Source organism: Alexandromys fortis, unplaced genomic scaffold (assembly GCF_014885135.2).
Source record: "Alexandromys fortis isolate MF-2015 unplaced genomic scaffold, M_Fortis_MF-2015_v1.1 scaffold_24, whole genome shotgun sequence".
Taxonomy (NCBI): domain Eukaryota; kingdom Metazoa; phylum Chordata; class Mammalia; order Rodentia; family Cricetidae; genus Alexandromys; species Alexandromys fortis.
The window spans coordinates 1,312,761-1,339,139 of record NW_026067906.1 but is presented as its reverse complement, the minus strand read 5'-3'; the positions used below and the strand labels follow the sequence as shown (position 1 = coordinate 1,339,139).

Genomic DNA, 26,379 nt, shown 5'->3' with positions numbered 1-26,379 from the left:
ACGGCTGCTTGATTAAGACTGGAATAATTCTAACACCAGGTAGATGGAGGAAATCTAATGGGGCCCCAAACTTAGATAAAGAACTGCAGAAAATTATCAGATACTGAGACAGGAAGAATCAGTTTTTCCCCAGGGATAATTTCCCTCATTGGATTATCTTATACCAAGTGGTCAGCCCTGAAAACATATAAATAATATACTTACTCATATGTATACAACTAAAGGAAAAGAAATGAGCATTTGTGAGGGAGTGAGAGAGCTTGGGAAAATTACTTATTCCTTGGAGATTTGGGAAGATATACAGCTAATTTACAAATTCATCAGGTATGGATTTTCCCATCTATCAACCATTAAGTCATTTTATAAAGAGATGCTTAATGTTATGATAAATACAGAGAGTGTTTTCTATTCCTATCAAGGCAATCTACTTAAAAATAAAAGTGTCATGTGTATAGTGTCATTCAATATCAGCTTTTGAAAATGCTATTAATCTTTCAATAACTAAGGACTTTCTGAAAACCAAGAAAATAGACGGTATGAATAACACAGGGAAAATGTGTGCTCCGTACAGGAATTCAAGGAAGGAAACTGGAGGCAGCAACCATAGAGGAAGGCTTCTTACTCCTTGACCCACTGGCTCAGCCAGTTCTGTTGTATAAGCCACACCCATCTGCCTAGGAAGGCGCTGCCTGAAATAGGTAGGGTTCTCCCACATCAATTATACTTCTCAAGAAGGCCTCTCCATTTAGAAAGAGGCATGCTTCTCATGGGCTTCAACAAAGCATCACACATCAAGTTGAGGCAGGACCAAGCCCCCCTCCTCAACCCATCAAGGTTGGGTTAGGCAACTCAGCAAGGGGAATGGGTTCCAAAAATCCAGCTTAAGCACCAGAGTGAATCCTGATTTCAATGCAAGAAAGAGCTCTACAAATAGACCAAGCTACACAACTGTCACATACATGCAGAGGGTCTTGGTCAGTCCCATGCTGGCTCCCATGTTAGAAAAACTGCTCTAAAATTTGAATAATCATTTTAAAGTTTATGGGTAGTGGATATATAAATGATATAGAACTAGGGGAAATTTGGTTTTTGTGATGTAGCTGAGGAGTCTGGAGGAGAAACTTCTGTTTTATTTTATTAAGAGCACATGGTATCATTGCCGTCTAGATACGTATTTTTATAGCTGTAGATTGGTGTAGCTCTCAAGCTTTATCAGAGAAGCTTCTTTTTCAGCAGATGGAGGTTAATACAGAAACATAAAACTGGTCAAAGTGAGTGTAAGTGTTAATGGTGCTCAACCCTAGGTGTAGAATCTGTAACAAACTCTACCCTGCTCAAGGCTGAACAAAATACATTTAGTATCTTGTATGTCAATTTCATAATACTTATTAAGAACTTAATAGTATTTCACCCAGAATCCTATTTCTTTGACTTTATCCATAGAAGTACTCTCAAGCATATAGTTATGCATGCTCAAGCATGGCCATTATTTATAATTTTGGTATAAATGCAAAATTTGAGTATCCGTGAAATGGGATGACAATGTCTTAGAATTCCAGGGGCTGTACTCATGTAGAAATGTCCCCAGGAAATATTTTAAAATGTCACAAGTAAGGTTCAGAATGCTTAGTATCTTTTGCACTTAAAAATGAATGCTCACGTATACAGTACTGGGTACTATGCATGCACACCCATGCGTGAGCACACACACACACACACACACATATAGCACACATATACATTTGGAGAAGTATATTTCTTTTCTTTCTTTTTTTTCTTTTTCTTCAATTTATTTATTTATTTATTTATTTATCTATTTATTTATTTATTTTTGAGAAAGGATTTGTCCATGTAACTGGAATATTCTTGGTAGACTAGGCTGGCCTTGAACTCAACTGAGATCTGCCTGCCTCTGCCTCCTAAGTGCTGGGTGGAATTTAAGCTGTGCGCCACTACCAGCCAGCAGAAATACATTTCTATAGAAGGAGGAATTACTTTCCTTTTTTTCTGGGAGAATTTTTTAGGGAGGTATTTAAGATCAGTAACTGGAACCTGGGGTCCTGTACCCAAGAGCAAGTCCTTTCCATTGTTTCAGATTTTGACCATGTGCTTACATCATTATTCATTTTCCCAGCACTCGGGAGGGAGAGGCAGGCGGATCTCTGTGAGTTCGAGACCAGCCTGGTCTACAAGAGCTAGTGCCAGGACAGGAACCAAAAGCTACAGAGAAACCCTGTCTCGAAAAACCAAAATAAATAAATAAATAAAACCAAACAAACAAACAAAGATTTTTTAAAAAATCCAGTTCCGTTTTGAAGTTTTTTTCCTGCTCTTCTCCGGGATTGTTATCATGGCATCTTCAGTATGTTCCATATCCTATACATTATTTTCAAAGGTAGAGAAACACAGGTCTTAAAGATGATAGATGTCCCATTCAGGCTCCCAGCTGTCAGTCTAAAGTTCTTGAGTTCCCACAACAGGTCTCAAGTCAGCTGTCTCTTTGGATTTCCCCATCATGATTAAGACTGTCCTTGCTCATATATTCTCTCCTCCTTCTCTTTGACAGCACTTGGGGGGCTCTGCCTGGTCCTTGACTGTGGATCTCTGCATCTGCTTCCATCAGTTACTGTACGGAGGTTCTATGATGACAGTTAGGGTAGTCATGAGCTGGCGTTTTGGAGCCCATTCTCTATAGTGGAATGCCTTACTCAGCATTAATGAAGAGGGAAGGAGCTTGGTTCTGCTTCAACTTAATGTGCCAGGTTTTGTTCACTTTCTATGGGAGGCCTTACCCTTCTAAGGAATGAATGGGGGGTCGGTAGGGGACAGGGTGGGGAGGAAGTAAGAAGAGGGGAAGGGGGAACTATGGTTGGTATATAAAATGAATAAAAAATAATTGAAAATTACATGAGAAAAGATGATAGATGTCATTAGGAAATTGCACACTGTGCTTATAAGAAATACTTTCTCACAAGACCATGCATTTTTCAAACACATTTATTATTTTCTTTGTGTTCTTAAATGAATTAGGTGGGAAACATATATCAATGAAAATTAAGACTAAAAATGTTTAATTAAAATGTACACATCTTATCAGCATATCTAAAGTATTCATTTCAAATGTTTTCTTTCTTACTTATTCAACTTGATATGATACCTAAAATTTTCAAATCATATGTGATTTGTAAGAGTAGCTGAAATATGTCATCATTTAATTTACTTTCTATATGTTTTATAAATTTATACCTAATTTATGTTTAAATTATTAAATTCTTATCTTAACACCTTCAGCTAATTGTTTTATATAAGCATGCCACATTCTTTATTGCATCTGAAATATACTGAGTTTGGTTTTGAAGAGATCGATGTTTCACTTGGCTACAAAAAGCATCACAAATCAGACGTTTGCCTAACATTCTAACACTAGACAAAACTTCCAATGGGCAAACGAGGTAGACACATGTACGCTTGAGGAGTTTTGCTGAGATTGATAGGGTTTCCATCCAGTCGAATGTCCTCTAATGCCTTACGAACATAGGTTAAATTTTTAACATTGCAGAAAGTATCCTCATGCATTTCTAGAATGTTGTTATTCTAAAAAAAGAAGACAAAGAAGTGAAAAAGACAAGGCTTTATAAACCTAAGATATTGAACAAAACTGTAGTACATTGTAATATGCAAAATGTATTAATTCTTGTATTTGTTCTACTAGTCCAGACTATTCAATGTATGATTATTATACATCAAGCTTTGTTTGTACCATAGGGATAAATTAATTAACTAAATAGACTTATTCTTACCAGTACAGAACACATGAGAAATACAAGTAGGTGAGGAAGATTATTAAAAGAAGAAGTTATTCTTAAAATGATTTAAAAAATGAAAACAATGTAGTGTATCAGGAAGACACAAGCTTGGGGAGCCAAGGGAGGAATATCCAGGGAAGAGAAAGAGCAAGCAAAAAGTCCCAAGCATCTTCATGGTGTGACTTCTGCACAATTCACACTCAGGTCAACCTGGCTGCAGTAAAGTGGGAAACTAGGCAAGCAGATTTTGGGGAAATACACTTTTTCATTCCCCCCCCCACTCCTGGACAGTGACCAACATACTCTCTGTTTTAATAGATTTCTCAGTTCTGAGAATTTATGCACATGGCATTATGAAGTACTATCTCCTGAAATAAATACATGTTTTCAAAAAAAATATTGAATACTAGAAGAAAGAGGAGGTGGCCTTTTCAAGTTGGCTTAAGAGGCAACATTGAGGTTTGTTTACTTACTGTCATGTCTTTGAGTTGTAACTTTTTTTTTTTTGTATTTGGCGGAACTCTTGATGTATTTTTCAAGTAGCTAGAATGTTTTACACCCTAAACAGCAGAATGCAATTTCCTTGAAACCTAAAAAAGTTGTAGGTATGAATCTTAGCTCATTTGAAGACTTTTTTATTGCCAGTGTGCAGAGCTACAGTTTATCTTATAATATTATGGAATAATATATTATGGGTCTTATAATAATATGAAAAATACAGATATGAGTTGATCTCATGTCTGTTACACTGCTGAACTCCTCTGCTATACCTAAAGCTTAGTAGGTTACTCATAATTTGTTACATGCAAAACTTGTAGGTGAATCTAAGAAGTACGTGCACCTTAATAATCCAGGTTTCTGATCTGTGGCATTAGGACATTATCTAGATATTCTTCCTTGTTTAACCCCATATTGCAATTGTGAACGCACAATGCTTATCATGGTTTTGATAAGTGTAATCTATGTATTTAAGATATGTGGCATTTTGAAAGAGATTATCTTTTGTGTGTGTGTGTGTGTGTGTGTGTGTGTGCGTGTGTGTGTGTGTGTGTGATAGGGTACCCTGTAAAGTTGTACACTGAAGAGGCAAAGACAAGAAGCTCTCTGGCAAGTTTAAGGTCAGTTTGTTATATATAGACAATTCCAAGATAGCAAAGCTACATAATAAGACTCTGTGCCAAAGATCAGATAGATATAGATAGATGATAGATAGCTGGATGGATGGATGGATGGATAGATAGATAGATAGATAGATAGATAGATAGATGTTAAATTAATGGGTGACAGATGATAGTGACAGATTATAAATAATGAAAATAATTTTTAATGTAGTTTTCAGGATGATTATTGTTAATGAACAAGAAGTATAATTGGAATTTGCATAATTATTTTACAGCTTGTCACATTGCTAAACTCATGAATTGTGGTAACTTTTAATGGATTCCTTGAGATTTTCTGCATACAAGATCTTGTCATTTGCAAGCGAAGGAAGAAAATCTAATTCATTCTTTAAAAAATATAGAACAATAAACGCCTTTATTAGATGAGCTATGAATGATGGTTTATTTCCTTTCCAGGTTTTGATCTTCCTCATATAGAGCTTCAGCTCCTTGCCTTCTAACACAGCCATCTGTTCTGCCACATTGGCCTGGTCTTGAGGCAATACAGGTAAGAAGCTTGCCCTGCTGAAACTACTCCTCAATAAGACTGCTGATACTGTTGTTCTGTTTCCTTTCATCATATTTCTTTTGAATTTTCTTTGGTCATTTATTGTTTAATATTTCTTCCTCCTCAGGAGTCAGCTTGGCTCCCTTCTTGCGGTCCAGGTTCAGTGCATAGGGGGACTCATACCACTGTCGGTGCGGTGTGCTGTCTGTCAATAAGCACAATGCAGTTCTTCACCATGGTCTTGGTGTGGACCCGCTCGTTATTGTTTGCATTATAGATGAAATCAATGATCCTTGTTTTGCGAGTACAACACTCAGAGCCCCAGGAAAAGTTTCCCACATCCAATCGTAGGGCACGGTACTTCCTATTACCTGCTAGCACTCGGACTGTGTGCATATGATGAGAATCAATCTTAGTGTCGGCAGTAGATTGTCCCGGCTCATACTTCTCCTTGTGGTAGGGCTTTCTCTTACCGCTGGTCTTGTGGTGCTTGTGCCAGTTGTCCCAAGTGATGCCCATTGCTCAGCACTAGCTTGAAAACCTATTTCTTTTACCATCTATACGTTACTTTTTAGTTTAATTATTTTTCTTTTTTTTTATTAGAACCTTCAAACATAATATTTAATAAGACATTAAGACCAAACATTCCCTATCTTTCTTCTGAGCTTATCAAGAAAGTGTTGAGTGTTTCTCTGTTAAATATGAACTTCTGTGTGTTTGGAATACATATTTTTTATTAGGTTGTGGAATTTCCTTAGTTTTTGTTTCTTCAGATACTTAATGATAAAGGGTTATTGAGTTTTCTCAAATGCATTCTTTGTATCTATTTAAATAATCAGGAAGTTTTATTCTGTTATTATATCATATTTATATCTGATAATGGTTAAACTATTTACTATTTTATTCTTGAAATAAATGCTACAGTCTAGTGGTATGTCATTTATTTTACACATGGATGATTTATGTGTAGATCATCTATATGCAATAAAAGTAGATTTATTGCATGCCATGTTGCATTATGTTCATAACATGCATTGATCTACAGCTTCCTCTTCTGCTGATTGCTTTGTTTAAGTCTAATTTTGTTATCAGGATGGAATCAACTTTAGGGTGATGAATCAGGACATAACTCTTCTTTTCCATTATTTGGGATTGTTTTTAAGAGATCATAAGATATCAAGGAAATGAGTATGGTCAGAAAAATTCAAGAGATCATTATCCAGATCTCACATATTTACAGAAATACAATAGAAGTATAGAAAGATAAACATTACTTGGAATAAGAAAAATGCAGAAGTAAACATTAGCATAATGTACAGAGAAAATCACTAGGACCAGAGAGTACTTCCTGCAAAGTAAAATCCCTTATTATAATGGTCGATAATTCACCAAATAATGAATATTTTTCCTATTTGTTTATCCCACAAAAATTAGAAAATACCAGAGAAAGCAGATTATAGCTATAAAGCAAGTTACTTTCATGTGGTTTGAAGCAAATCCCATTGTTTCAAAAACTAAGTGTTTTACTGAACACATTGTAATCATATGGATGACAATGAAACATATTTAGAAACTATTAGAACATGGCATTTTGAAAGTGTGTTTTCACTTATCTCTCTAAAAATAGAATGCTGCTTAATAGAAGTAGAAACAGTGTAAACTTCCAAGTGTGTATGTATGTTGGTTTAAAAAAAAGAAATTAAATAAAAAGACTGAAGTTTCTTTAACTTAAAAATTGGAGAAGTGCCATTTTTAGGACATCTTGATGGCTTTGCATTCTACTTAATTCAATATAAAATCTGATATCTATGAGAAAATAAAATTGACATATTTTATGAAGACTAGACATCAAGATAGATTTTTGTCTTTCCTTTATGGTTCTTATGTATTTTTTCATAAGTGAAGGTCTTGCTTTAGAGAAAAATTTATTACCTAAATTTTAATTCTAAAATAACAAAATACTGACTGAAGCTACCAGCATGTTAGTAGTATAGATAGTAAGATGAAGGTGTGAAGACTTTGTTAGCTGACGGAATGAAGAAGAATGAATGCTCATGTCAATATGTCATGACAGATAATTTTTTTAATCACGGCTCCCTTCTGTTTTTGGTTGTTCTCCCTGGAGTTTTAAGACTCACTTTATCATACAAAACCTACCTGAAGGTGAAGAGCCTGTAGACTTTCTGGAAGTGGCAGAGGGATGTGGTCCAAGCTGTTATCCGTGATGTAGAGATGGTGGAGGTCATACATGTCCTGTAAATATTCATATAGAAAACTTACCTGAAGTTTCTTCTCTATGCAGTGATTAGTAAGCTAGCATGCCTCTGTCAGTATCCTCTAAATCACTAGGCAATTCAATGCAATTTTGGAAAATTTGACTGTAAGCATATTTGTTTTAAAAAGTGATATTATTTTCAGTTTCTTATAAAACACTTACGTTCAATATACTTTCATAGTTTATGCAGGCAGTTCTTTTCCATGGAATACTATTTGAAATTAGTTTCTTAAGATTTATTTTTGATGCATAGCAAGGTCTTCCTTTATTTTATAGGTTTGGAGAAATGAAAATTTCTTTTTTAGCCAAAGACTAGTTGCTTAGTAAGGAAAATGGTGGGAAAGCAAGACAGAAAACATTTAGATAATAACTGGTCTATGTTAAGGAAACAGCACCGTAAAACAGCGACTCATCTAGTTTAGTGGCCTCTCATTTAAACCCCTGCCAGTCAGACTACTACGAGAGTCCCTAACCCCCTCAGCTACCATCGACAGAATAATTAACAGAGAATCTTAAGAACAAGCGCCCACTACCCATCACCATCTCCCTGAGTATATGTTTCTTTTCAAAGACCAAGTAAAAACTTGTGTAAGAAAGTCAGCTGATTATTGTTCTTGGATTGTGGCACTGTTCTAAGCAGGAACTCCAAATTCAAATCTGTTTTCTTCACTTCCAAAACTAGTTCCCACACAATGACTCTATCTAGACTCCTTATGGCCTCTGTCCTTAGAGCCCTGCACCACCTGCTCCCTGCCCAATCACCTAACAACATCTTATCTGCCCCTGGGTGGAGTTCTAAGGAAACCGGAATTTTCTGGATTGAGCCTCTTCCAAGAGCTTTTTGCATGTGGCCAAGAAAGATCCACTTCTAATTCAAGCCCCACTTCCCATTCTTGGTGCTTGACCAGTCTCAGAATGAACCAGAAGATATCTTATTTTCAAAGTTTCCATAGGTAATGCAGAGAAGTTTGTTTTGGAAGGTAGAGGCAACATTCCAGGAAATGCTTTCAGAGACACGAAAAGACTAGTCCAGGATAGAGGGGGGGGGAGAGAAAGATGAGGGCTACCGTGTAGACATAAAACTTACTTTAAATGCTTCTTGCTTAATCCCTTTCCTTCCTAGTCTATTGTTGCTGATATCGATAAATGTCAAAGTGGCCGGCAGTTCTGGAAGCTGCTTTATTTTATTGTCACGTAGGACAAGCTCTTGCAGATGGGGCAGCTTGCGGAATGCATCTTCATCAATCTCCGAAATTAAATTTGATGTCAGATCAATCCTTCTTAAGTCACCTAGTAGGAAAAGGGACGTCAGTAGCTAAACATGCTTGAATGTGGTTTACTCAAATAAAACACGAATAAACAGAAATCACAAATACAAATAAGAATGTAATTGGTATTAGTTCTGCCAATAAAATATGCATACTTAGGCTTGCAAAGTCATTTTGGTTGATCTTCTTGATTCTGTTGAAGCGCGAATAGAAGTACGCGGTCTTCTTAGGGAGTGGAGGAATGGCATCAAGTTCATGGTCATCACAATATACAGTGGTACTTATGCAAGTACACAGAAGGCAGGTTGGAAAGTCTGAAATGTATAGGTGAGTAATTATATTCACTAAAAGAATTCTAAGAATAAAGTAGTTCTGGTTATGTAGCAATTAATATTAAAATATCACTCAGAGCATCCTGATATAATTCATATTTTCTCAAAGCAGTTTTAGCAAATGGTACATTAAAGTCAAATCTATAAACTAAAGCATCTATATACTATTGCTTGGAAAACCTATTTAAGTGAATATATTGTGGCTGTTACATTAATACCTAGTAGGAATTCTGTTTTTAAAACAAATATTAAGATTATATCTTTTATAAAGTTAAATTACCATGTATTCATTACATATATGACTCAATATTTAAATATTCCAATAACATGTGTTTCAAGAAAAGATAATACAGATTAATATTTGTTCATTCAATATATACACATTTCATATAAATGATAGGATAGTGGGTACTGAAAAAATGATGAAAAGGACATACAGCTCTGCTTTGTGATCTATTAGATAAGATGAATGCTAACTGCACATCTCTGTATTTTCAAGTATGCCATGTATGTAAATACGAGTAATTAGGCTTAGTTGAAAAATCATGAAAGGGAATCTCTGGCATAGCAAATGTCATCCTGTGATATACATAAAAAGAAGAGTTAGGATGAAGATGAGAAAAATTTTTTAAAAAGGTCCTTTCTCCAAGCCTCAGAGACAGTCCTTGAGGCTAAACTCAGAGGAGACCAACCAAATCCCAGGTGAGAGCCCTTGTGTATTGTGACACAGGAGGTTTTCCCTTTCTTGTTGATGAACAGAGTTACTGTCCGTTCTTACTTGTATCAGCTCACTCTGTCTGAGACAGTGGTCAGACCGAAAGAGGGCCAAGTGTGATGAGAGGGTCTGAGTTGCAGATAAAAGAGATATATTATGCATAATACATTGTGGTTGCTTGGCTATGGTAATGGTGACAGGGAAGACAAAGACAGGCGGGGGCAAGACAGAGGGAAGAAGGGAAGGAAGGAGGGAGAGAAAAAGAGGAAGAGAGAGGTTTTTTTTTTTTTTTACTCTATACTTAGTATTTACCTAGAGATTGATAATCTTTAAAGGAGACAGAAACAATGATCAGAAAGAAAGTATGAAAATGAGGTATAGGGCCATATTGGTGAACACTAAATGGAGGAAGAGTTTGAAAGAAGAGGAAATTTGATTAACTTAGTTTGCTAGGTAAATAAGGCTTAAAATGATTCTTGAATTTGATATTGCAGGAACATTCAGACTTTGTAAAGGCCATCATGATGGCGATGGATAATGAGTTAAAATCTTTTATAGATAAAATTGGAGAGAGGCAAAACAAGACAATATTCTAGAGGTGTTTACTGAAAAGAAGGAGGGACAGGATGGTGATAACTAAGATGCATCTGTGCTTTAATAAAGCAATGTGTCTAGCTTCATTTCTGAGGCTGTGATAAAAGAAACCAACCAAAAAATAAAAAAAAAATGAATTAAAGGATCATGGATTTATGTCAGTTAGCAGTTCTAGGCTACAACCCATCCCTGCAAGGAAGTGTTGAAGGCACTTGGAGTAGCTTATCACACCATGTCCACAGCCAAGAGCAGAGAGAGATAAAGCATGCATGTTTGACATACAAGTAGCCTTCTCTACTCCTGTACAAAAGAGGTCCTGAACTAGACAACGGTGTCAGCCACTTGCATGCCGGATCTTCTAACTTTATTGAAGATCATCAAGACAATCTCCACAGATACTCCCAAGGGCCTACCTGATCTAGACAATCCCACATTGAGACTGCCTTTGCGGGTGATTCCAATTTCTTTAAGTTAACAAATTAAAATCAACCGTCACAGTAGGTGATAACAGCAGGAGGATTTAAAAGAATATACTCCAGGGAGAGAGGTTGGATGCTAAAGGGGATGTAGTAGAAATTGGGCTTTGTTGCCCTGATGAAAATGACTAACACCCTACAAGTGGGAAGATACACAGTCTGTCAGTTATACGAGGAATAAAGTTGGAGGGGGTGATTGTCAATATAGGCAGGGGGTGAAACTGCCATGGCTGGAAAGTGCATTTGCTCTGTAAAGTCAGAGATTGTGTGATGAACTTAAGGGGTAAAAGATAGATGTGAATGAGAGTAGTGAGGCAAATGGAGGAAAGGAAGTAGCTTCAGAAGAGGAGAAAGACTGATGTGAACAAAGCAATGTATATTCTAGACTAGGAAAGGAAATGGGAGAAAGTTAAAAAAAAACAACTTACAATTGTTCAGTTGCCAGTTTGCCTCAGTTTACCTGGAGCTTTCCAGGAGTACTCATACTAAGAGGAATATTTTGTCACTCTAGTTAAAGGGTCCTTTGATCATTTCTGATCAAGAACTAATAATGTATCCCTTAATATCTTTTGTTTTCTTTAAATAAGTATATTAGACACAGTAAGAACTTCAGAATAGAAACAATTTAACTGAGAAAATAGAGTTCTTTAAGGGGAATCTGCAAAATGTTTAATCTTTACTCTGTCCTCTAGTATTGACAGAGGTTTCTGTTCTGCCCGGTCCTGCAGCCATTCAGTTACAAAGAAACATACAGAGGTTCTAGAGATCTACTCTCCCGAACTGTGAGGTGGAGAGAACTAACATTTTCCTAAAAGTACAGCCTAGAATCCTAACAAGTTTGTTAGGGACTGCAGACCCTCAGACCCTGAATTTTCTATGACCCTTTGCCTGACAGAGTAAACAACTTGTTTTCCTATGCTTGCAGCTGCTCTGAGCATGAGACCTCATGAGTTCCTGATGGCAGAGGAGTGGTTTCTGGTGGTCTTGCAGCTAAAAAATCCTGAGAGCTAGGGCATGGCCATTAGTCAGAGAGCCCTATATAAGCTGCCCTGGAACACAATAAATTTGTCATTCTTGTTTCAAGGATGACCTCCTCCTTCTCTCTCTCTCTCTCTCTCTCTCTCTCTCTCTCTCTCTCTCTCTCTCTCTCTCTCTCTCTCTCTCTCTCTCTCTCTCTCTCTCTCTGTGTATGTGTGTGTGAGTTTCAATCTCCAGCCCCTTGCCTGACTCACGAACCATCCCATGGTGCAGGCACCACACAAGTTGACTTGCAGTCTGAAATCACTACCCTTTCTAATTATGTCTTTCCTAGTGACAAGAGTATTATTAACACCCCAGAGAGGTAAGAGGTAAAGGAAGGATACAGTGTGCTGTTGCTATGGTCTACAGACATCAGATGCCCAACTAGCACATGTTATCCTTATTCTACTCAACATCATTATGTCTTATGACTTTGAACTGTGCTGGTTTGATCTCAAAGGAAGAGTTTCATCAGTTTGCCCCATGTTGTGTTCTTGAAATGTATGCCACAGAAAAAATATTTCCACCCCGAGTCTTTGGTTATTTGATTATTTCCAACAGACCAAAGATGCATTATATAAGCTATTGTATGTCTGACAACAAAATACATATAACTTCCCACTTCGAAATATATCGCAACATTCTAGAATTTTTATCTTTGGACTATGCACATTTCTTTTAGAGTGGAGCTGAAAACTGGCCAGTCATTTTAATTTTAGTTTTCTTTCTTTTTTGAAGGTGTCATGTATTTATACCATGTATGCTGGTCATGTACACCCATCACTGTCTATAAAAACCCTCAGTGTCCTACATCTTATCTTCTTCCTAGCTTCATATTCTCTTCCTTATTTCTATTTCTATTTCGCCCACTGAACTCAGTTCTGCCCATGTGCACATTGTTGTTGAGTTTATTCATGTAGGCACCAGGAACCAAACTGCTCCCTAGCCAGTAGAGTTAGCATTTTTGGAGCACTTCTGGCATCCATACCAGAACTTTTAACCGTCTTGATCTTGTGTAGGTACTACTTCTGTGAGTTTTCGTGTGCAACAGCCATGTCATGTCCAGAGGGCAGCATTTCATAGTATCCCCCTCATCCTTTGGAAACTACATTCTTTGAGCCTCCTCTTCCAAGATGTTTTCAAAGACCCTGGTTGTGGTGGGCATTCATCTGTGCCTAAGCACCCACAGTTGCTTCTGGTAAGCACTTTGAACAATAATGTGTCTGTATTACCACTGCACACTGTAATAAAAAGCTTCTCTGAAAAAGGTTGGAAACAACAACAATCACTATAAACAAATCTTTAGAAAGCTGATAGACAACATGGCTATTTAGCAATACATAAGTAAGTTTCCCCTAGGGTCCATGACTTCATCAGGCTTGGGCAAGACTGACTACACTTGTTGAGAGGGATGAAGCCTACCATTTTGAGAGATGGCAAAATGCATTCAGTTATAATTCAGTATCAACTTATCTGACCTTCATTGGTGTGTGGGCCCAGAAGTCCTGGGAATTCTGGCTCCTGTGGGGAAGATCCATCTATCAGCCGGGGAGTGGATTCTTCATCCTTGTCCTCGTCCTGTGTGTCTTCTAGCTCTGGGCCTGGGGTTAGGAGTACTCTGCTCCCAGAAAGCCTCTCTGTCACTTTTTCAGTCTGGAAACAATCAGAAATTTCACAGCAACCTCAATCACCCTTTAAGCCTGTGGTACAAATTTAAAACATTTTCAATTGTGCCACAAGATGTCACTCATGTCCTTATATTCAACACAGTGTGCCTCACCCACTAGCTGGAGGCAGCAAGTTTCTCAGAAATACTGTCACTGTTTTCAATTAAGTTTGTCTCTCAACTCTTGGGAATTGGTTACAATGCTGTATTTTTTGTTGCTGTATTCTTTTAGCTTTATATGTTTCTTCGTTTGATAGATTTAGAAGTATCTCATTTACTGTTTTCTAATGATACACAGCTTTGGGAGAACACATTGTTGTCAGGAAAGTGTACAGAACAAAACTCAAATCTCCCCTCACTCTTGCACCCAGTTCACTCCCCTCTCTTGCATAGCTGTTGAGATACTGACTAGTATTTTCTTCCTTTAGGTTTTTCATTTCTGAAATTCAAATCTTCTCTTCCTTGCAATTATTTTGCAATACTTTTAATGGTCTTTTAGTAAAAATTACCCTTCCTACTGAGGCAAAATCTATAGTGGCATGAAAACTGTATAATTTAGTTGTGGGATGCCATTTCTTACATACTTTTTCACACGGATACTAACTATAGCAACAATATTTGATAATGTTAAATTGATATTTTTGAGAGATTTGGCAATGGGCCAACACAGCAATATGGTAATTATAGTTTTCAAAACCCTTTTTAAAAATTTCACTATTTCTTCACCTTACATCTTTTCTATTACAAGTTGTTTCTAAAAATATTTAGCAGCATTCTCATTTTCAGTACCTTTCCTTTAGGCTAGTGGTTATCCCTTTCTAATTCTTGATAAGTGTGGTCTTCTCAATGCCCTTGTGAGTGTCAGATGGGAATTTGCTTAAGGCATTCAGAGCATCCTGAACCCACTTCTTGTTGTCTGCTATTATGATAATATCACCAGAAATCTTACATTCTTGATTGATCACAGCAGCAAGCACCCATCTGCATTTATTTTTGCTCATTAAAAAAGCAAAACCACCCAAATTACTTCTCAGTTATTTATGATCAAAATGGTGTAAAAACTACTTTCATTTTTAACACAGGAATATAAATGAGACTGGTTATTTATTACTTGTTGTATATACCCATGTGATTTTTAAAACATATTCAAGTATTTTTAATGTCACTTTTGATAGATCTGAATACACTTCATTACTAATGAAAGAAGTATTTTTTAAGGAACAATTTCATAGGTTCTCTATTTTAGCCCCTGTTTATCCTAGATAAGCGTTCATTGTCTAATTCCATGCCCAGATCTATTAAGCCTAGACTTCAAAGATAAAGTCTTAATTCAGCATAATAAGCAACCTATAAGATTTTGGAGTATATTCATCAAAAAAGATTCTTGTCCAAGATGCATTTAATTCATATCTACAGAAACTAAGCATTTCCTGCAAAGGGTCAGCGAGTGTGTCGATGCCCATTTTCAAACATTCAAAACACAAAGTCCAAGAGAAATGACTCGCTAGTGTTGGAGAGCCATCCAAAGAGAGTCAGGAAAGCCTGGCCAGAAATCCCCAGCTGAGAAGCTGGGGTGCATCTGCAGAGAGTCACACGGTTTCCATCAATGTGGTCATAGTGAGGCAGCTTCAGAAGAATAGCTTTTCAGAGACTAAAAGCAGGCTCCAGTAAGAGCGGAAATTGAGACAGATGTTTCACAGAATGGAGGGGCTGCCTAGAGGGAGGAACACATGCCAGACACATTGCCTTGAATCTTTAACTTTGTAGGAAAATGTTTGCACATCTTTTTTTTTTCCCCTTCAGATAATTGTTTTTCCACTGATTTGATGTGAAGCTCTCAGGTCTCCTTTGTCATTCACTATAATGAGGCCAAGCAGCTTTGGGTGTTCATCAGAAATGATTTTGTTCATGTTTGCTTGCAAATAAAAGAACACCCTTCAAACCAAGGAAAGGGAATGCAGTCATTTCAGCAAAACTGCAGAAGAATAACTCCATTACAGTGTGCCCAGAGAGTCCTCTGCAGGGTAGATACATTTATTCTGACTATTAAATAGAAGTTCTTTGGGCTCCCATTTTTTTCTCCTCTTGTAACAATCTTCAAACTTCAATATGAAGTTAGAAGCCATTCATTCTAAAAAGTGTGGCTAGGGAATTGAAAACACATGTTTGTCATAATGATAGATTTTATATGCGTGCTTCAGAAACCTAAATATGGATATGCACACGACACCCCTACCCCAAATATCCTTCATCTCTAATTGGTATCACTCAAATGAAAGCACAATTGAATTTCTTATGTCAGTGTCCATTGATTATTTCAGATTTTTCACTATTTTCTTTTTCATTTATTTCTTGATTTTACTCTGACTTGCTTCCTGTAACTCTCTGTTTAACCTGGACATGATGTGTCTCTAAGCTTTACACGAGCATTCAAAAACATAATCACTGCACTTAAAGAAATTAACCTAGAACTAGGTAGCAAGACAAAATTTAGCTTATTCTACTTTATTCTTTTAAATTGGCTTTGCAGTAACTTGTGTGTCTCTGGTACCTTGCTTACCTAACCACAAACTTTCATATTTGGCATGGTGGACTATGTTTAGGAGTATATATAGTCTATTTCTAGAAGAGAGTAGGTACCAAAGACAACATCATGCCCTTGGGAGAACTCAGCAGAGGTTGGCGAGGAGAGGTAACTTCCAAATACGTAATGATGTTCTTAGGGCGTGTATATCCAACACAGCTAGGATTTGAGGTAGTTATCCCAACCACAGTGCCCTCTCATGGCACAGGACCTGACAGGACCATAATGTGAGAAGGACATAATGACTGCTGCTTGAGGAAAGTGTCTCCATAGAATAAATGCCGTTATGTATTTTTATATCAAACTATATTGTGATTTGTACTGAAATATTAATATTAATATGAATAATCCTGTGAAATACTTAAGATTTTCATTTCTTGTCATTGTCAGTATTGTTCTTATACATAGAAGAATCTCCTTATAGAAGTATGTTGTGCTATTCTAAGCGACAATAATGCTTCGTCAAAATTACATTGACCAAATCCATGTGTTTCAGGAAAACCACATCTGACTGATCCACGTAATTATATTATTAGTAGTAAAACTGCTTGATTTATTTGGCATCATTCCAGAGGGATAATATGAAAAATGAATGTCACGTTCTCCTAGGTTGTTTTCTTTGGCAGAGTCTCTTCAATACACACCCTATCTTTGAAGAAGCATTTATTTTCATTCCTTCAGTTTGTTATTGTCAAACAGCACTCTTGTAGTCTTTAGTTTGGTGTGTTTCATCCTTTTCCTCTCTCTCCTCTTTTCCCTGCCCTCCACTCCACACATCTGTCTCCCCTTTTCATCTTCGACCAACTCTCTTCCTTCCACACCCCTTCCCACACATCTTTCTTCCTCTCGTGGGCTCCTTTCTAGTTCCCTGGACAATGTCCACAAGCATTCCCACATAAAAATACATGTATAAAAATGAGAAGCTCAGGGAGGACACAAGATATCTGCTAGAAGTTTCAGGGTTCCAGTGTGCATGGTGTACCAGAAACCAGAGGCCACGAACCAGATCAATGACTCAGTGTAAGGAACTTAATTTGCAAGTAAAGCCAATTGGACAACAACAAGAGAGAGAGAGAGAGAGAGAGAGAGAGAGAGAGAGAGAGAGAGAGAGAGAGAGAATGGGGGGGGGTCTGGGAAAAAGTAGAATGATGTGAAAATCCCAAAGGATCAATAAAGAAACTGTGTTAGAAATTTGGAAACTAAACTCACAAATGAGAGAGAACCTGTGCTATTTTTCTCTGATCCTGGGTGGTCTCAATTAAGACAATATATTCCAACTGTGTCCATTCCCCTATAAAGTTCACGGTCTCACTTTTCTTCCCATCTGAATAAGATTCCATTTCACGTATAAACCACATATTCCTTATCTGATGATCATGTCGTATACATCTAGTGTGATTCTGTTTCCTGGCTATTTTAAATGCTGCAGCATTTGATACAACTGTGGAAGTGTCAGTACAGTAGAATATACATTCCTTGCCACTCGAGAGTTCCTGAGCTTGGTCCTCTATAGTTCTCTCTTGAGAGTTTTACATGCTTGAGCATTTATTTCAAAATGACTGCACCAGTTCACATTTCTACCAATACCTGATGGTAGATACTTCTCCCACATTCCTGACAGTAGTTCTTGTTTGTTTTCTTGATTGAACAGTCTCACTGCATACTGATGCGTGAAAGATAGCCTGTCAAAATAGCATTAAATTGCATTTACCTAATAGGTAAGGGTGTCAAACATGTGTGATTTGTGCTAATGCTTTTGCGAGAAAAGTCAAATTCATTAATAAATTATTTTGACAAAATTGTATATTTAATCACTGAAGAATAAAATTTTCTTTATCTCATACCTTTCATAAAAATATCAGTTCAAGCTGATCAAAGATATTAAGACCTGAAGTCTTACAAATAGAGAAAGTAGAGCGAAAACTTCAATGAAAATTACAATGTGAGAAAAGTTTAATGAATATTCACTAGGTAGCAAATTAGCTTCAAGATACATTCAAAAAAGTTTGAATGGATGTATCCTGTTGGTGAACTAAAACTACTCCCAGAAGACATTAGTTATTAAATGAAAATTACAATACAAAGAATAGACTACCCATACAAGACCACAGAGGTATCCATAGCAACACAGGCTATTACCATTGCCCTTGGTTTTCCCACCAAAACTACATAGTAAAAGGCAGTTAATGAAGAAAACAAGCATTTTGGCTATCAGTCATAGAAAGAAGATCATTCTCAAGACAATTTAGAAACTTGCTTCTGTCTAGTTTTTATAGCACAGAAAGGTAGTACATCGGCTGTGGAGGGAGAAAAGAGCTTAGTCGTTTTAACTAGTCCTCAAACCACCACGCCACAGGACACACCAATGTGCCAGGAAAAATAATGTGCCCCCTGATGCAATAGTAACAGACATGTTAAGGGGTAACTAAGTGCATTCTTGTGGAAGAATGCTCCGCAAGAAGAAATTTCTTGATTGGTATTGTAGGCTGTATAAAAACATTTTTCCTAGGAGATTAGAGATCTTAGGATAGAACTTGGTACTTTTGTTTACTTAAATGCTCATATTATCAAATCACCTTTTAAATATTTATGCTTATACTAATCGGCCTGGGATTCTCCGATAGTTGGTCAGAGAAGCTTCACTTAATGCGGGCAGAAGTCAATGGAAAGATGGGTAACTGGTCAAAGTGAGGAGAATAAGACATCGAGTTCTTGGTCCTGTTGGTCATGTTCCTCCCTGTCCTCAATTAAGGCCCAGGAAACATGTAGAAGGGGAAAAATGTAAGATCTGGATAGTGGGAAAGAGAGTTGTGACGAGCTATCTTCAGGACATGATATAGCTATCACCCTTCTAAACTCACAGAAAATGAGTTCTTCAGAGCAGGTGAGTGTGATCTACACCTTCCTAGGAAGCCATTAGCAGTTGTTAGCTGCTTGAAGAGGGGAAATCATTTTTTGAGGGTGTGACCACAAGTATGTGTATCACTGATTAGATATAGTGTATTATCCAAATTAAAACTAAGACATCAATTTGGAAAGAAGATGCATTTGAGGGAAGAATAGAGATGGAACATAAGGGGAAAAATGAGGGTTAGATATGATTATTTTATATTCATCTTACCAAAGGAAAAAATATGTATACAAATGCACATTCAGCAGAAGTCGTCAGAATAAAGCAGTAAAAGTACCTCAACATGGAACCTGACTCTCACTGACCAACACACTGATTGCAATATTGTGATTGTGGTTTCGACACTGGAAGATCTTAAAGCTATAGAAGTAATTCAGGTCCAGCTGAAGGGCTCAATTGGTAAAGCACTTACTATAGATATGTGGGATATTAGCTTGAATTCCAAGAACTCACATGAAAACTAGACACTGGGAGCATCCATAATCTTGGGAGGGAGATGCTCATGAGTCAGCTAAGCTCCTATCTGCAGTAGAAAAAGGAAAAAGAGACCTTATCATTACTAAAGTAGAAGGTGAGGGTTGATAGCCAAGTTAGTCCTCTGAATTCCACATGTGTGCACCCATGTTTACACACACACACATACATACATACATACACACACACATCACTTGACTCAAATATTTGATCAAAGGTTGACCAAAGAAGCATTTTCTCATGCAGAACAGGAGCTGCAGCAGACAGAAAGTGTATTCCAATCCTGTACAGCTGAGAATCTGAAGGAGAGAGGTTGGTTCTCACAATTCAGCAAAAGTTTTAGGGAATATCTATAGCAGCTTCCATTGAAGAATATGCTGAGTTGGGTTCTTCAACTAAAACTGAAAGAAAGGTGAGCCATCGGCAGATTCTCCAGAAATCACACTGCTGAAGCTTCATGGATGCAAGAGGAGAAGAGACCAGGAATGTGGTGTCTAGCCAAGACAGCCCTAATAGAAAAATCCTTGATTTCACCCAAAAGTCTAGGGTGACAGAACACACTTGATGCCATGTCAACCATCACAAATGCAAGGTTTGTATGGACAAATGGGAATGCCACTTCAATGAATAAGCAGAGCGCAAAATGGACTTCAGAGAAGTGCTGGTGCTTGAAATTTCCAGTGTGCTACTAAGTGGGCAGAGGAGGGAATTTACTTTGGCTGGGATATGAGCATCTCCAAAGTTCATCAAAATGACCTTAAGTGAAGGTTACTAGAAACTTGACAGTAGTTTCTAAGTCTTTAAAATAGACAGGTCCTTCATATCTATATTTCTGTGAGTGTCTTTGTGTGAATATTTTCACGTGAATGCAGTGCTCTTGGAAACCAGAGGCATGTAAGTGACCTAAGACACTGATAAGAAAAGGAGGTAGAATAATACGCAAGTAAAATACTTTCACATCATACTAGCTAACAGATTCTTGATTATGAAAAATTCAAGGACAATTTATTAGCATATATATATTAGGAGTATAATCATATAAATTTACATTGCAATATATAATATACATTGTTTCGTTTTCTCTGGTGCAGTTAACTTGCATATTTATAAGACTACTAGTCTAAAATTCTTGAGGAACAGAAAGAAGTGCTTTAATCAGTTCCCATACAAATACCAATCTAAGCACTCATTATTACCCTAGGTCCATCTTTTCCATGAAGGAATCTTCATCTCCAGAAAACAAACTGCGGCATCTTTTCTTTGAATGAACCAATTATAAACTACCTGCAATTATTAGATGTTTTCTATGCCCCAGGCTCTCCATTCAACAGTTCATGTGTTTATCTTACCCAATCTTCAAAAGATATCCAAGGAATCTGAGACTAGGAGGAACTTAAAGACTTACTTAATGTCATGAAATTGGTATGAGGCATGAGTATCTTATTTCTAGGCAATCCAATTATTGTACATAGTGACAGACTTCATTCTGATACAGAAATGGATTTATGATAGAAAGGATGCATGCTCAGTCTACAATCCCAGGGAAAACCAGATTCAGAAGAAGACCCACTAAACTCTGTTCTTAATTAGTTTGCAATAACACTGTGCTGCCCAGTTCCTAAGCAGCAATATTGCTATTCAACCAATCTTATTTACCTTTTAAATTCATCTTCTATTCATTCTTAGAAAAAAAAGTGTTAGGACATGCATGCCATTTGGGGATCTATTCAAACACAAACAAAGATTCTATTGATGAAAATAGATCTCTGCATTTACCTGTCTCCCCAAATACATGTCATAGTTGAACCAATAAATCCTGGCACTATGCAATAACTGTGATGTCAGCAATTGGATTCCAGGGTGTTAAAAGGCTCAGAGCTATTCAGCCTGTGTTGCTAATGATGCATTCTGATGAATTTGACACACTGGCACACAGCTATGTTTGGCACTGTGGAATTCTGCTTTAAACCTGAGCCTGCTGCTCAGATTTATTGAAGTTTTCTGTATTAATTATTTAAACGTCGCGATCCTGAACACCTGACAGTAAATACTGTGCTTCCCTCCATGGACCTTGAAACTGGATCAGGGAGAACTGTGCTTGGCAGCGAACACCCTCCTCACATTTCCAAGTTCTGCTTTTAGGTCAGAAGGACCTATTTTGCTTGTGCCGAGCCTTTAACAACATTGACAGCTGAGACTCATATTGCTATACTGTGCCAATTATAATCATTCCGAAGCTGCTGTTTTTCTAATGACTTAATTTCATAGAAAATAAAGCTCTATTTGGACCTAGTTAAAAGAATTCAAGATTAGAGATCAAGCAGAAAATTGCAGAGACTGTTAGTGCCAAAGTCTTCTTGCTTTGACATTAAAAGAATCTATCTTAAATTTCGCTCTGAAATTTATTGGGCAAGTAACCTAGAGCAAAATTTGAGTTCTCAGTTGCTATTGTTAAATGGACATCGTAATACCTTATTTTCAGGAGTAGTCAGAATTAATTTATTAGTATGACCTCCTTAAAATGTAAGACAAACTAAAGTGAGTGATTGACAAAGATTATTAATATATCTTCCCAGTTGGAAACTATGATTGTATATTTCTTGGTGTTCCAGTTTTATAGTTTAGAAACAGCTGAAAATAAGAATCATATTGTTTAGAATGCTCAACTAAAGAAAAGGAGTCGATTAGTCTATTTAAATCTCATCAGTAAAATTCTCCCCTCCTGATTTAACTAGAGTCTCCTCAGTAAATGGGGATGTTCACTTTTATTCTTCATCAAACCTAGAACAGAATGTTTAACTACGGTTGATGAGTTAGAATCTTTCTATTAATAGAAATGCATTTCAAATGTGATTCTCATGTTTAAAACTTTAACATGCACTATATAATTGGTCCAAATGAGGCAGTAGTATTAAAACATGAAGATTAATAATGGCTTATATTTTATTACTTAAGGAATAAATAATGATACTGAAGGGAGCAGGCAAAAGGCACCTTGGCCTGAGTAATGCCGTTTGACTTCAGACTCCATTTTACCTGTAGGGTGAAGTAAAGTTCAGGTTCCCAAGGCCTGGGGAAGCTGAGAACTATCCAATGGCTGACCAACCTCCTCCCTAAACCACAGAAATTGTCATTATGCATCTTTAGTTCTCTAGAAACACCATGGCTGTTCCTAACAACAGAAGGAACAAATGAATCTGATTGATTGCACTGAAAGGCTTGCATTGTATGTTGATTGACAATGATGGAACATTCAAGGGAGCCCCTACTCTCGAAATCCTGATGGATGAAAATTGTAACTATAAGTTGGCCACAAACATTTGTGATTTTTATGCTTATAAACTCCTCTTTTGCCCCTTTTTGGGGCTGTCAGGGGGATAAAGGTTCCAGAATCCTTGTCCTGCAGCCCTGATCCTTCAGTGCCCTGCTATTTGGTAAATTATTAAAATCTTTAGAACCCATTAGTGCTGTCTCTCTTTTTCCTTGTGACATCAAACAGGCTAGGTGCACCAATACTACTAATTTATGACCTTTTCAGAAAGCAAAAGGAATATATTTAATATGAACTAAATCCCTATACAGAGAATGCAATCACTAATGGTAAGAGGGAGAAATTCATATTTTTCAGGCATGCCTTAAGCCATTCTTTTGTAGAAAAATCAGGTTGCAGACAGAGCTATCTAAAAGTTTACTTCCAGTTCATGTTAAGGATAACATAGATGAATGCTTTTCTTGCCCTTGTAAGGATATTGGAGCATTTTTAATTCCGTCCTGAGAGGAGTTTCCATCAGGGCCAATGCCAGCAGTGATGGCATACCAGAAACCAGAGGCTTTGAAGCAGACCAATGACTCAATGCAGTGAACATTTTGCTTTGTGGGTGGAACTGATTGGACAAAAGGGGTGTACTGCATGGTGACATACCACAGCTCCCACAGCCACTGGGAGGAGGTGTTGGAAAGATGGAGAAAGGAGCTAGGTGGGTTTCTTGTCTGTTATTGTTTTTTTTTTTTATTAATTTGTGACGGGCATACTGAAGGAGTGCGGGGCAGATATGCAGGGATTGGAAGGTGAATGGGATTGTGTTCTATGATGTGACATTTCCAACGAACCAATAAAGAACTATGTTTAAAATAAAAAAAGACAGATATCTAGTTAAAAGGATAATTTGGTAAAGTGTAGGAAGAGAGGAAAGGAATATATAATCTAATGGAAGTTACTTTCTGTTGTGAGTAGTATTGTGTATATATGCAGCCTTGACATGAACTCTTTAGACCAGTTATTTAAAACTCTTGCCTTCATAATAACATCTGTTCGATAGAAATAGTAACAGATCTTCAAAAAGTTGTTCAAGGAATCAAGTGAGCATGATCTATGACTTAAAACAAAATTCTGTCATGAAGAAGGGATATTCGCAGGAGGCAAGAGCTGAGACAGGTATTACATGGAGGAACATAGGAGTACGTTCATTTAGAACAGTGGTCCTCAACCTCCCTGATGCTGTGATCTTTAATACAGTTCCTCATGCTGTGGTGCCCCCAGCTATGAAATTATTTTGCTTCTACTTCATAACTATAATTTACTAGTGTTATGAATCACGGTACAAATATTTGATATGCATGATATTTGATATGTGACCCTCAAAGGGTTTGAGACCTACAGGTTGAGAAGCACTGGTTTAGAACATGCAAACCCTGAGAGAAGGCTGTATACCAAATCATTTTTATACAGACACACACTCAAATTGCTCTATCACAGGAGGAATTCCATTTATTTCCACGAATATCCGGGACAGTTGGGGTAATGTGCAGGATTCTAAGAGAGATGAGTGGGCTTTATATTTTATGTAAATGATGTTATTTCCTTCACCACAGTCTTCCCTGGAAAGACTCAGAATTAATCAGTATTTCTTAAACTGTTCATTGAGTTTTTCTGAAAGAAATGAACAAAACCCTTAGCCCACACCTTACCCATGCTTAAACAGAATTCTTTGGTGATAACCATTAAATGTTTAATCCCTGAATAATTTTCCTTTTTAAATGTGTCTTGAATAAAATAAGTCTGAACTAAAGTATTTGTCTTGACAGATAACTACTAAGAGACTTTGTTAAAAACAGAAGAAAATAAGATAAAATAAGAAGAGAGAGGCTGAGAGTGAAGGAGAAAAGTGGGGAAATTATTTTGTTAAGAAATTGGATTCTTATTTCATAAGGCAACATGAATGGTATCGATTTTGACATCGTATATTTCATACAAGTTAAATATATCATCTTGTCTAGATATTTTGTAGTCAAGGCCATAAAAATGGTAATTCTAAGATTTACACTTGAAAGAGGGTACAGAATTTGCAATGATCATTTAAAGAAAAATCTGATTTTCCCCCTTATTTATTTATATCTCCCTTTTGCCAATGTTGTATATAAATCATACTTCAAGGTCTGCTTGCTTCTGACTCATGAGAATTAACTTGTATCCTTTAGTTATGTGCAAGTGTAAGAAGACCAGCATTTAATTAGAAACATGTCATATCAGATTTATGTAATGGACGGTAACCTTGGCAAGGCCTCCTTTACTGCTAGGAAGAAAACCCAACCATTCAAAAATGCACATTCCTTCTGGTACACAGCACAATTTTAAACCAGTGTGCTCCCTCTGCTTGCTTTCCTTTTTCTTCTTGTCTGCTCTAATCTCACATGTTTTTCTTTATGTTTTCTCAGCATTGCATAGTGAATGTTTTAACTCTTCCTTGCTTTTTAAAAATGTACATGTTGTGACTTAAAAGAAGATATTGTTGCTTTTATTCAGGCTAGTGAGATGTGTTAACGGATAAAGGCATTTGAGGTTGGTCTCCTGAATCCAAATGGTGGAAGTAGACAGCCAGCTTCTTCAAAATTTTTCGTTCATTTCCATGTGTGTCCTGGTGTACAAACATGTGTACAAGAACAATAAAATGCTATTGTTTTTGTTTTTCCTATTGGGAACCAAAAGACTGTCTCACATTTAAAAAATTTGCATATGTTGTAGCCAAATGTTTATAGGAAATTGAGATCCAACCTTTGCTTATATATAAACAAAATTATTTGCAAAAACAAATAAGTTCTTATCAGTCATCATTCAATTCTTCTAAAAGTCTCAAGAGTGGGAGGAAGACATTACCTGTACTTGGTTGATAGGTATCTGTTCATAGTTATAAAAGGGTTCCACATCTTCCAAAATGGCATCGTAGACTTCTGAGTCATAGTTAAAGAGCTCTGTGGTCGGGGCAGTCAATGCAGCATCAAAGATGACAAGTACCAGGACACTTCTTGCTAGCATTTTCATCTTCCAAGCTTTCCTAACCATACAATATAAAATTGTGCAAATATATAGTTGATAATAACTCATTATTATTTTTTCTAACATTTTTAACAGGTATAAAGGGAATAAAAATTGCTTTTTATTTCTTAACATTTTGTTTAAATTGTGGATAACTGAGACTAAAAAAGCAACAAGAACACACATGCAAAGGGCAGTATTTGCATGATTGAGAGGGGATTTGCACACGCATAGTAAGGGTGCAATCTTTTGCTCTGCAATTGTTAGGAAACATAAT

General features: G+C 36.9%; 1 protein-coding gene and 1 pseudogene across 1 annotated transcript; both read right to left on the bottom strand.

The window, feature by feature from the left end:
* Window positions 1-2,979: 2,979 nt before the first annotated feature.
* Window positions 2,980-26,114, bottom strand: Epyc (epiphycan). The gene is made up of 6 exons (XM_050135543.1): window positions 25,944-26,114; window positions 13,633-13,807; window positions 9,173-9,331; window positions 8,837-9,039; window positions 7,632-7,727; window positions 2,980-3,594 (listed from the first exon to the last, which is right to left on the bottom strand). Exons 1-6 carry the CDS (start codon window positions 26,106-26,108, stop codon window positions 3,424-3,426), a joined length of 969 nt encoding a protein of 322 aa, XP_049991500.1. The 5' UTR covers window positions 26,109-26,114; the 3' UTR covers window positions 2,980-3,423.
* LOC126497431 (40S ribosomal protein S8-like) lies at window positions 5,221-6,113 on the bottom strand (annotated as a pseudogene).
* Window positions 26,115-26,379: the final 265 nt, after the last annotated feature.

Excerpts from the sequence above, each read along its gene's own strand:
- Epyc (XM_050135543.1), bottom strand. The coding sequence starts at position 26,108 with ATGAAAATGCTAGCAAGAAGTGTCCTGGTACTTGTCATCTTTGATGCT. Across the intron at positions 9,040-9,172 it reads AAATGACTTTGCAAGCCTAA|GTGACTTAAGAAGGATTGAT; the intron begins GTATGCATATTT and ends TTTTCCTACTAG. Across the intron at positions 7,728-8,836 it reads TTAAGCAAGAAGCATTTAAA|GACATGTATGACCTCCACCA; the intron begins GTAAGTTTTATG and ends GAATATTTACAG.